At 42.0% G+C, this 12,098-nt stretch overlaps 1 protein-coding gene across 17 annotated transcripts in view; it reads right to left on the reverse strand.

The window, feature by feature from the left end:
* HDAC4 (histone deacetylase 4) overlaps nt 1–12,098 on the reverse strand; it is a 147,363-nt gene that overhangs the window by 48,789 nt on the left and 86,476 nt on the right. For all 17 annotated transcript variants that reach the window (XM_067785931.1, XM_067785926.1, XM_067785924.1 and 14 more), the window contains one exon: nt 2,225–2,337. In XM_067785931.1, coding sequence (XP_067642032.1) covers nt 2,225–2,337 — 113 coding nt within the window. The remainder of the gene's footprint in view (nt 1–2,224; nt 2,338–12,098) is intronic.

Here is a 12,098-nt window from a genome sequence, read left to right on the forward strand (position 1 = left end):
TTTTATAAAAAATAAATAAATAAATGTAAGGCGCGATAATTTCCGAAGATATTTTAGGCCGAGCTGCTCTTCCAATTTGCGTCGTGCTTTTTTTTTTTTTAATTTTTCCTACAAATTGGCGGGACGGGACCTATATGTTGTATGCCGACTCCGAACGGTATCTGAGGAGCAGATGAGTTTTCACTGAGAGCTTTTCATGGCAGAAATACATTCGAAGCGCTTGCCAAACATTGCCGAGGGGCAACCCCGCTTAGAAAAATGTTCTTCTAATTGAAAAACCTTATTTCTAAAAATTTGATGTTGCTTTGTGAAATAAATTTCTATTTTTAAAATTGTTGCAAAAACCCTTATTCCCCCCCCCCCCCCCCCGCACTGCAGCCAGCAGATTGAAATTTCGCAGAATCATTACATATAAGGCGTAAATTGCTGTCTAAAAAAATTATCAAGATTGGTCATATATATAATATATGTCCCATACAACCGATTGTTGATATATGAGGTTTAACGTAATGTTTGCCTAATTTTATTCGCTAGAAGCTTGCAATTTCACAGGATGTTTACATATTAGGCAGGCATTGTTGTCTGAAAAACTCGTTATGATCGGTCGTATATAGAATATATATCCCATACAACTGATTGCTCAGATTTTATAAATTTTTTCAAACTTCAACACATTATTGTTCTGCTCCATTCATGAAAGGTATCAATTCCTCGGCACAGCCGAATACAGTCCCGTCCTTACTTGTTTTTTTTTTTTGTAATTTTCACACGATAGTTTACATGTGATGAAAATAAATTTAATGAAGCTTAGTTCCATCTATAACAAATAGTAAGCTATCGTGGAAACTCTATGTAGAAGATAGAAAGTGAAAAGGCCTCCATGGCACTGTATGCATGCAAGAGGATGCACATAGGACCTATCACCCAAACTATCACATGGGTTTTACGGCAATTGTCAAGCCTATCCTTTACTATGGAGTCCTAGTTTGGTGGACAGCCGCACAAAAAAGTACGCAGACCAAAAAACTTGGAGAGGCTTTGCTGGGTTCCCCGTTAAAAAGAGATAGAAGGTAAGGAAAAGGCCGATGGGTTGGCAAAAGAGGGTGCAGCACTCGATGAATCCGTGTGGTCGAAATCAACAGGACACAGAAGTTACATATGATCCATCAAGTACGAACGTTGTGGACAGAAGCGCGCGGCTGCATAATTTCTAAGATTATGTGCAAATATTATGACGTTAGACTCACAAATTTGCTCATATCTCTAAAGCAGGGTTCTGCATTCCATAGCACAACTGTGGTCTCATCGCGTATGCGAAAGGGCAATCACTTAAAGTTTTTGGAGACCAACGCTCCAAGGAGAAAAGACTTAAGGCTCACGATGGGCATACTTACTGGACGCTGCCTTCTGATGCCACATGTTTATAAGTTAGGCATCGTCAGAAACAGCAAATGTTGGCCGTGCGAGCTACAGGAAGAAATGGTTGGACACGTTAAGTCCTGGTACCTGGTGTTTTTCCGTTTGGTCGTCAAACAAATTCTGGTAACACTATGAACACATTAAGTCTAGGTGAGGTCAGTTTCACCTTACCTAATAATAATAATTCAACCAGAGGAGATTACGGCAGTTTTTTCTCTAATTTGTGTTGTGCTACTTTACCCTCTTGTTCTGCAGGTTTGCCTCTAGGTATGAGAATTCTTATACCCCTTGTAGCCGAGGTACCCCCCGTCTATATACATTATATGCCCTTTCAACGATGGCATGCCATTGGAGGTGGCGTCCTGCCACAGGTAGCATACTAAAGACTTTGATAAATATAAGCCTTGCCCTTACAGAAAGGGCGTCCAGCTACACGCTGCAGACTTTGGGGTACACTTTTTCTCAATATCCGCCACATTTTAATCTAAATGTCTTGAGAAATATCCACCTTAGCAGCCAGATAATGGGCATTGTTGAATTGGGAATCTTGCCACTACCAGAACAATAGGCCAATGTTACTTACAAATTTGTGGGACCATCAGAGTTTATGACGACTCCGAACGGCATCTGCGCAGCCAGATTCATTTTTGATAAAAAGGTTTTTCAAGACTGCGATACACCAACTCTAAACTACTACAATAGTATCCCCTCGATAAATAATTTATTGCATCCAAATTTTCCCTTAGAATGAAGGCATTTTGTCCAGCTCTTGTAAATAAATACATACAAACATATAGGCACATACCTCCGATATTTGTTGGTCTATGTCTGTTACGTTTGGTTGCATTGGTTTATATTCAAGAGTTGTTCCCGATGTTATATGTAAATGTTCATCATTTCCGGCTTCGCGCGCAATATCTGAAAAAAAAACAAAAACACAAAAAATATAATGAAATTACCGAATTCGGAGAGTAAAATGTTTGGTTTGTGTTTTATGGGTACTCTTTGCAAGTCGCACTTTTAGTGACATAGTGAAAATGTGTGACGTACATTACAAGCAACGTGTTGTGATTAAATTTTAAGTTTATTCTAGCGAAAAACCCAAACGGGTAGTCTGTTACTGGAGATGAGACTTGGATATTTGAGTATGACCCTGAGACGATTAAGCAAACTCATAAGTAAGTGGAAAAGTGTAGAAAAGGAGCGGCCAATGAAAGCGAGGATGTCAAAGTCACATCTGAAGGCAATGTACATACGTTCCCGTTGGCCAGAAGGTGACTGGAAAATTCTATGTTGGCGTCTTGGAGGGGCTGCGGGCAGGTGTTTTTCGTGTGGAATCTTGTATCACGACAATGCGCTGGCCCATTCCTCGTTCGATGTGCAAGAGTTTTTGGCAAAAAAGAATGCATTCGAACTTTACCTAACCAGTCCTATTGCCCCGATATGGCTCCTGCGACTTTTTCTATATCCCAAGTTGAAGTCGCACCTCAACGGAAGTCATCATGGCGGCATTAAGGAGGTCCATGAAACTATAAACGTGGTACGACTACCCATGGTGAATCCAATAATGAGAGAAACATTGGAGTCGTTGTGTAGAGTTAGAGGGTACTTTTGTGAAGGTCGATAGTAAATTTTTTCCTAAAACTTCATTCTTTTTTTTTTTTTGTTTTGAAAAATTCACGGAAATTTATTGCCACACCTCGTATCTTGACAACAACAACAATTCTTGCATAAATATGTATCATGTATTTACAAAATAAATGAACAAATTGATGAATGAATAAATGGTGGAGGATGAATGAATGAAGGAGTGAACGAAAAACAGCTTACGTATTGGGCATAGATTGTTGTCTGAAAAAATCGTTAAGATCGGACATATTTATAATATATATCCCATACAACCGACTGTTAAGGTAAGAGGATTTTCATCATTTTTGTCGAAATCGATTTTTAGTCCGATTTAGACGGTTTTTTCAGACAACAATCTATGCCCAATACGCAAGCTTGTGGTAAAATTTGATGTTGCTAGCTGTTAAAATGAGGCAGAAATGGGGCAGAAAAGGCGAAAACCCTCTTACTGAACAATCGGTTGTATGGGAGGTATATACTATAGTGGTCCGATCCGGTCGATTCCGACAAATGTCAGGTAGGTAGGTAGGTTGAACTGGCCGGTCCATGAGGACCTCACATAGACTGATTGAGTCCGTAGTGTTACCAGAAGTTTGTTTTAACGACCAAACTGAAAAACCCTATCAAAAACCAGGACCATAAAATAACTCCGTCCTCTTGGCAAATACTAGAAGCTTCCTAGGACTTAAGCCACTTGCTGCTTCTAGATCTGACAGCTGTATCACTCCTAATAGCTGGAGACTTAGCCTGGCAAGTGCAGGGCACGAGCACAGAACGTGCTCGATCCTTTCCTCCTCCAACCCGCACTTCCTACATCTGCTATCACTGACCAAGCCTAGTTTAAAGGCATGTGACGCCAGAAGGCAGTGTCCAGTCAGAATACCCGTCATGAGTCTACAGTCCTCTCTTTTTAATGATAGGAGCAACTGTGTTAGTCTAAGGTTGTAAGACCTACACATAATCTTCGACACTTTACAGCCCCGCGCTTGAACCCACGCCTTTCCCGCTTGGTCGATCATGTGCACCTCTCGCCTTCGCTTAATCTTGCCCAATCTAATTGGGACATCTACGGAGCAAGCTTCAAGGGATGCGCCCTTTTTAGCTAGTTCATCCGCTTTTTCATTCCCATCTATTCCCATATGCCCTGGGACCCAATATAGATGTATGCTTCTCCCTGTCCCGATTCTCTCCAGAGACTGCTTACACTCTAACACGCATTTAGATGCTGTGCTATGCGAGATTATTGCCTTAATTGCTGCTTGACTGTCAATATAAAAGTTAAAACGGTTGCAGCTTAAGCTATTCTCTTCCAGGGTTTCTACTGCTTTGGTTACGGCTAATATTTCCGCTTGGAAAACGCTACAGTAATCCGGCAGCCTGTAGGATCTGCTTAATTCCGGATCAGCGCAGTATGCCGCAGACCCTACTCCTTCCACTACTTTGGAACCATCGGTGTACACATGTATCGCCTCGTCCGCCATTTGCGCACCCTTGCGCCAACCGTCCACCTCTATTGTGGTCTTAAGATCTCCCTCGAAGCGCAGATAGGGAATCGTGTAGTCTGTTCGTCTTGTGATTGATGACGCTATACTACTATGGCCATATGGTCGGCGCTCAAGCTGCCCCGAGGCACCGAGCCTGGTTGCAGTTATTAATGATATGTTCTTTGCTACCAGGTCTACAGGTGGGATGTGCAAAATGGCATACAGTGCAGCCGTCGGGGTTGTTTTCAGGGCTCCCGTAATGCTAAGCATCGATAGTCTGCATACCCCCTCTAATTTTTTGAGGTATGTTGTTTTTTGTGTGGCTTTCCACCAAACAAGAACTCCATAGTATAGAATAGGGCTTACAATCGCTGTAAAAACCCAATGTACACCCCAGCATTCTTTTACATGCATACAGTGCCGTTGAGGCCTTCTTGACCCTCTCCTCCACGTTGAGCTTCCATGACAGCTTACTGTCTAGGATGATTCCTAAATATTTTGTGCAAGGTTTCTCCTGTAAGGTCACCCCTCCTTACTTAGGCCTGGTCCAATTTGGGACCTTGTACCTCTTTGTAAACAAGACCATATCCGTCTTCTTCGCATTGACTTTCAACCCGACATTAGATGCCCAGGTATGAATATCGCGAAGCGCCCGATCCATCAAAGAACTAATCGTTGGAAGGCACTTTCCACTTATGACAATTGCAACGTCATCTGCGTAAGCCGTAAGTTTTACGGGTCCCTCAACGAATTGCCTGAGCAGTTGGTTGATGACCAGCGTCCACAGCAGAGGTGATAGCACCCCTCCCTGCGGCGTACCCCTGTCCACTGATTTCGTGGCCTCGTACAATCCCCATTGTGATGTAATCTTCCTGCAATTTAACATGCAGCCGATCCATCTGATTAAGGCAGGATGTACTTTACTGTAATTAAGACCATCCATAATCGCCCATTTTGCAACATTATTGAAAGCCCCGGCAATGTCCAAGAAGACTCCTAGAGCATACTCCTTATATTCCAGGGATTTCTCTATGCTTATTACCACCCTATGCTATGCGGTGTCTACCGACTTGCCTTTGGTGTACGCATGCTGTGTTGTGGAGAGCAGCTTTTCATCCACGTTGGACTTTATGTACACATCTATCAGCCTCTGTTTCGCTGGAGCACTCTATGTCCGTACAGAAACTTTTCCATGAGTTTCTCTTCGCCCTGATAATTTCACGCTTGTATATCCTCAGTAGATCCCTGTACTCGTCCCGACACGCTTCGCTTTCCGCGGTCTTTGCGAGCTTAAACATTTCTTTTACCAGTCTTCTTAGAAGACTCAGCTCATTGCTCCACCATGGCGGCTTTGCTTTTCCTCTGAATCTTCTTAGAGGGCAAGTTTGTTATACGCAGTCATAAGCGTCCTTGTTAGGAATTCATTCGACTCCTCCAGTTCCTCTACATTAGCAACCTCTTTGGGTTTTCCCAGTTTTGTTTCTACACGTTTCTGGAATTTAGTCCAGTTCGTTGACCTAGGGTTTCTAAAGGTTCCTCCCTTCTCTACCCTCTTTAGGGGGATATTGAAGCTGATATACGCATGGTCGGAGAAGGATGGTCTATCAAGGACCATCCAATCATACCTTGATATATCACGCTCGGAGCTCAATGTAATATCCAGAACATTGCTGGATGTTGGACCAATGTATGTAGGGACGTTTCCCCTGTTGGCTATCTGCAAATTGGTTTGCAGGATGTAACAAAACAGAGATTCGCCTCTCTCATTCGTATCTGCTCTTCCCCACGCATTGTGGTGCGCATTTGCATCTGCGCCTATGACCAACCGCCCTTTGCGCCCTTCCTCCTGTACTAGCCTTTTGCACTCCATCGGTGGGACCTCCGCAGCATGGGCCATGTAGCAGGACGCCAGGATAAATGCCTGCTTATTCTTTTGCTCAACGGCCACCGCTACGAGATCGTCAGTGGTGTAATTAGGCAGCATATATGAATGCAGCTGTTTCCTTACCATTACTACAGCTCGCACCCGTCCTTCCGTTTGCGCGTAGTAAGCGCCAAACCCGCGCGCGCTAAGTCCAGAAACCTTTCCTCCCGATGAGAGCCACGGCTCCTGGATCAGCGCCACGTCAAACGAACCCTCCTCAATGGTTGGGAGGAGTTCGCTCGACGCCACTTTACTGTGTTGGAGGTTTATCTGTAGGACTCGCAGCACCATTGGGCTGTTTGTCCCCCTACAGCACCTTCGTCTTGACGTCGTCGTCCTCCCCTTGCCCTTTTGGTTTAAAGTATTCGAGGCCCCCTTCAGCCTCTCGTGACTGTTGTGCAGGGTGTTCCTCTGTGCGAGTCACAGCACCATTCAGCGGTTGGTCCTCTTCTATCACGTTCGTGGTGACGTCGGGGACCTCCACCTGTCTTTTTTCCCTTAGGATTTTGAGGTCCTTTTCGACTTCGCCCACCTCTAGCGTGTTAGGGGTTTTTATCCTCGGGACTTCTTTTCCTGAGCCGCATGTAAATTTTGCCAGTGCCAAAGGACATTTTACCAAGCTGCGTGTACAAAATATCCTCCGCCTGCTTGTTTATTTGGAAGATGTAGAACTGACCATCCTCGGTAGGCCGAGATACAGTAAGTACCTTCCAATCCTGTGTCGGTATGTTCGGATTCTGATTCTGCAGAAGTCGCAGTGTATCCTCCGACTTCATCACGCATGGTATCCATACCTTAACTTTTGGTACCGTGGGGATTTGCGCTTTATCCATCACCTCAAACCGCGCGTTCGTGCCTTGCCTTTGGAGGTTTGGAACCACTTCCTCCAGCCACTGCAAGCTCGCGATGTTGTCGCACGCTATCATCTTCACACCGTTATACCATCCCCCGAATCAAAGGTTGGAAGGGGCTTACTTGGTTGTTCCCGCATCATCTGAAGCATTAAGCTAAAAAGCTCCCTTTCCACAGATCTCCACCTTTCAGTAGTCATTTGTCCGAAAGGACTGCTACGATCAACCAGCGCCACAGTCAGTGACTGCTTTGCCACATCACTCATCTTCTCGGGGAAAGCAGGAGTCTTAGTGTTATCTCCCTTTGGCACCTCCGAGAAAGCCGGAGTCTTAGCGTTAACTCCCTTTAGCGCCTCCGAGAAAGCCGGAGTCTTAGCGTTATCTCACTTTGGCTTATCTCCTACTTCCTTAATTGGAACTTCCCTCTGACTCACAGCTTTCGATGTAGTTGCTACCTCGCTATTGGAGCCCATCTGTCTTACAGCTTTGGGCCTACTTGTCTTGTCTATGCGACTGCCCTGCCTCGCGGCTCTAGGACTGGGTCCTTTCTGCCTCTTGAAAGCAGGCTTGTCGCCTTCCGCCGAACGTTGCCTCTTCATTCTGCCATTCGACGCTTCTTCCTCCTCGTACCGGTTGCAGAACCGAGGGTTTCTCGCAGCAAACCTTTTGAACTACCTTCGACCTACTTCTACCTCTTCATGGGCCCATTCCAAGCGCTCGATCTCCACTTCTGTTGGGTCGACCACTGCTCCCAAGCGTTGAACAATTCTTAGTGCTGCACGGTACTGCGAGAGAGCTCTTTTACTTCCTCTGCTCCGTACCCTTCTCCACTCTTCTACTCCGTTTTCATTTGTGTGCTTCTCCAACACGGAGTTCATTGAATCAGCACTACTCTCGCTCCCCGAGTCCAACGCATCGCTTAATTCGTATTTGTCGTCCTTGGATTGCGACTCAGTCGTCCTCTTTACATCGTCCTTATTACAGTCAGTTAATGAGTCGTTCATCTTGGTCGTACGACCACCTGCCCGACAAGGCGGGCTCAGCGGTCCAGTATTATATACAGGGAAAGAACCGTCCGCCACAGCAGCGCCCCTTGCTGTGGTAAGGCCATTAATACTTCCCGAGATGGCCCGGTATCGGGAAGGCTCCGTTCGAATACAGCCGAATTTATCCCCTGGCTGCAAATCGTCCAATAGGCACGGTCCGCATAACACCCTGGATTAGGGGGTTGGCAGTTCTTGGTCACCGACATCCCGCCGCCCTCGTATGAGGCGAAACGGCATAGATGTCAGTCCTAACCAGCTCCGCCTCATAGTCGGGCGCTATGGAGTTCGGCTAAGCCCTCACACCAACGACAAGGTGCCTACCCTAGTGAGGGCCGACAAATGTCTGCTTACCAAATTTCATCAAGATATCTCAAAAATTGAGGGGCTAGTTTGAGTTCAAACAAACGGACAGACGGACAGACAGACGGACATGGCTAAATCAACTCAGCTCGTCCCCTGATCATTTTGGTATACTTATTGGCGGGTCTAACGGAAATAAATTTTTTCACCAAAACACTCCTCAAAAAACTGTTATCGCCAAAGTTTTTAGCGGACAATTTTGAGTCGGACAGGGTGTTGATGAAAATTTTAAAATCAAATGAAAATTTTTAAAGTGGGTCATGAAAAAAACCTTCAAAATCAAAGAAAAAAGTCAAAAAACTAAAATTTTTCAGGCTCGAAAATTATTTGTTTGGGTATGGTTGGTGGAACTTTTTTTCCTGAGCCCAAAACCTATCGAAAAATCGATGGCGCGATATAGGTTAATAAATCGACCCAGCTTACCACACATAGACTGAATGAGTTCATAGTGGTACCGAACGTTTGCTTAACTACCAAACTGAAAAGCTCAGTCAGAAACCAGGACTTATGCTATTAAATAACTGCGTCCTCTTGGCAAGTATTAGAAGCTTTCTAGGACTGATGCTACTCGCTGTTTCTAGATCTGATAGCTGGAGTTTTAGGCTGGCGAGCGCATGCCTCAAGCACAAAACCTGCTCGATCGTTTCCTCCTCTAACTCGCACTTTCTACATCTGCTGTCACTGACAAGGCCTAATTCAAAAGCATGTGACGGCAAAAGGCAGTGTCCAGTCTAAATACCTATAACAAATGATAAGAGTAACTATGTTAGTCTAAGGTTGTAAGACCTACACATGATCTTTATACACATTTCGTCGATCATATGCAATTCTCGCCTTTTTTTAATCTCGCCCAAACCGATTGTGACGTCTATGATACAAGCTCTGAGGGATGCGCCCTGTTTAGCAAGCTCATCCGCTTTTTCATTTTCGTCGATTCCCAAATTCCCAGGGACCCAATATAGATGTATACTTCCCCCTATCTCGATTCTTTCTAGGGATGTTTAAACTTAACCATCGAAGCGAATAATTATCGTCAACTTATAGGTTTGTTATCGTCTTCTTATTGGTTTCTTATCCGCTTGTCAAAGAAGGACGAATGAAGGAAGGTGGTCATCAATTTTATATTAAAGTTTTATAGGTATTTGTATCATAGCAAGCCGATGAGTTGTCGGTAATAAATCGATAACATGCCCAAAACAAACTTGTAACACTACAATAAGAAATCGATAAATTTTCGATAACAAATAGATACATTTTTAATAACGACATCCGATAACAAGTTAATAAGTGAAACAAATTCATGTCATTTTTATTAAATATCTATAACTTTTCCGGTAAGTAATCGATAACATTCCAATAAGAAATTGGTAGCAATCGGATAACAAAATAAATTTTGAGATGATAAATCCAAAACTTTTCGATAACAAACGGATAACTCATCGATTAAAAATTTATTAATTTGATTTATTTAAATCAAATTTGATTTAGGTTAATTTAACTTAATTTGCTTGATTAGTTTGAGGCCACAAAGTAAACCACAATGCAATGTTTATTTTTGTATAAAACCTTTTATTGGGCGATATTTCGACTTCACTCTAAAGTCATCTGGAGGAACGCATGAGTTTGCTTGATCGATTAAAACATCGCACAATTAAAAGTTTTATACAAAAACTGTGGACTCAAACTCATCAAACAAATCACATGAAAATAAATAAGGCTATAGGCAAAAAAATAAAAATTTAATTTAATTTGATCTTTTTAATTTTATTTTATTTAAATTAATTTTATTTTATTTTAATAATTTTTTTTTTGTTTGCACTTTATTACAAAGATATTACAACTCACAGAAACTTAAAAAAAACTAATTTCAACTTAAACTCAATACCTTACCACGTGCTTTGTTTTTGTAAAAACATTTTGTATGAGTAATAAAAATCATATACATAGTTGCTCGTTTTTTCTCTGGCTGTTTATTCCAAACAAAAAAGCAGTGTATACATCTCTTGGACTTGCATGCTCAAAAATTGTGTACATGTATGATCAGAGATTATATAAGTGACGTTTTTGCTTTGCGCTTCGGTGTGGTGACTACAGGTACGCTCTCATTCTTTATTACACCAGCAATACCGATACATATACCAATCATCATCATCATATATTATTTATAATTGCTTTTTTTATGTACGGGTCCCTTTTTCGCTCTTATTTGGAATCCAAATCTATAAATAAATTTTTGGTTGTAAAGATGGAGATTCGGGCTATTAGCGAGCTTTGGGCAATTTTGATCCTAGTGATTTTGTTTAGCTATATTTTATTAAAATAATTTGTTACAAATAAACGACTGTGAGCACACAAAGAAATCTATTTGTACTATGGCACTATTGTGAATATTTGTACTGCATTACCGGCAGTTGCTATTGTACGCTAGATTGCAGCGCAAGCTGTACGTTAATAGAACAGCTGATTTCTGTTGATATTTGATAAGAGATTTTTATATTGGTGGCGCAAGATGCGCACGGGTCAGGCTCGTTTTACATATTACGCCAGCATTTACATTATACATGTATTCCCCTTATACGTATCTCTTATAGATAGTACCCTTATGCTTAACCCTTACGCTTACATTCAGGATTCCCTTATATTGTAAGCAACGATGTTTACGCATAAAAAACTTAAGCAATATTTTGGCGATTAATTGTACATATATGTACTTAAGGAGTTGAGCCATATGTAAAAAATTGTATACTTAATCTTTAAGGCCCAGCATGGCGTATGAGTAACATTTGTAGCATTTTTATGCCTTTCATGAAATTTAATTATTTATTTTATTTATTTTGTATTAAGTTTGGTGCGATTCTCGAAAATTGTATGTCTTCAAAAGAGAAGAGATAAACTAACAAATAAGTTTACCGAAATGATCGGGAGGAGAAGGTTAGTTGATTTAGCTATTTCCGTCTGTCTGTTTGAACCAGAGTTGGGAGTAGTGCATCAATGCACCAGCCTTCACTCACAGTTGAGTGGTAATGCAAAAATTATCAGCCTCACTCAGCTTAAGTGGTAGTGAAACTGAAAAAATGTTCACTAAAATTTAAAAGTGAAAATATTTTTAGCTTCAGCTTAATGCACAAAAATTTTTCTTCACTCAGTTGAGTGGAGCACAGAAAACTTCCAATCAACTTGTTTTCATATTGAAAATAGAAGTGAAATTGCCCCGCGTAAATTACATTAAATTTTTCTTAAAAGAAATGTTACTTGCAAACTATTGCAAGTGAAGATTATACCCAAGGCAAGTTTCACGTTTCATGAACTAATGTTTGGTAATGTATGTATATAATATACATGAACGAAAAGATATACGAAGTTCTCTACAACCATGTTCAAGGAT

Source organism: Eurosta solidaginis, chromosome 4 (assembly GCF_040869045.1).
Source record: "Eurosta solidaginis isolate ZX-2024a chromosome 4, ASM4086904v1, whole genome shotgun sequence".
Taxonomy (NCBI): Eukaryota; Metazoa; Arthropoda; class Insecta; order Diptera; family Tephritidae; genus Eurosta; species Eurosta solidaginis.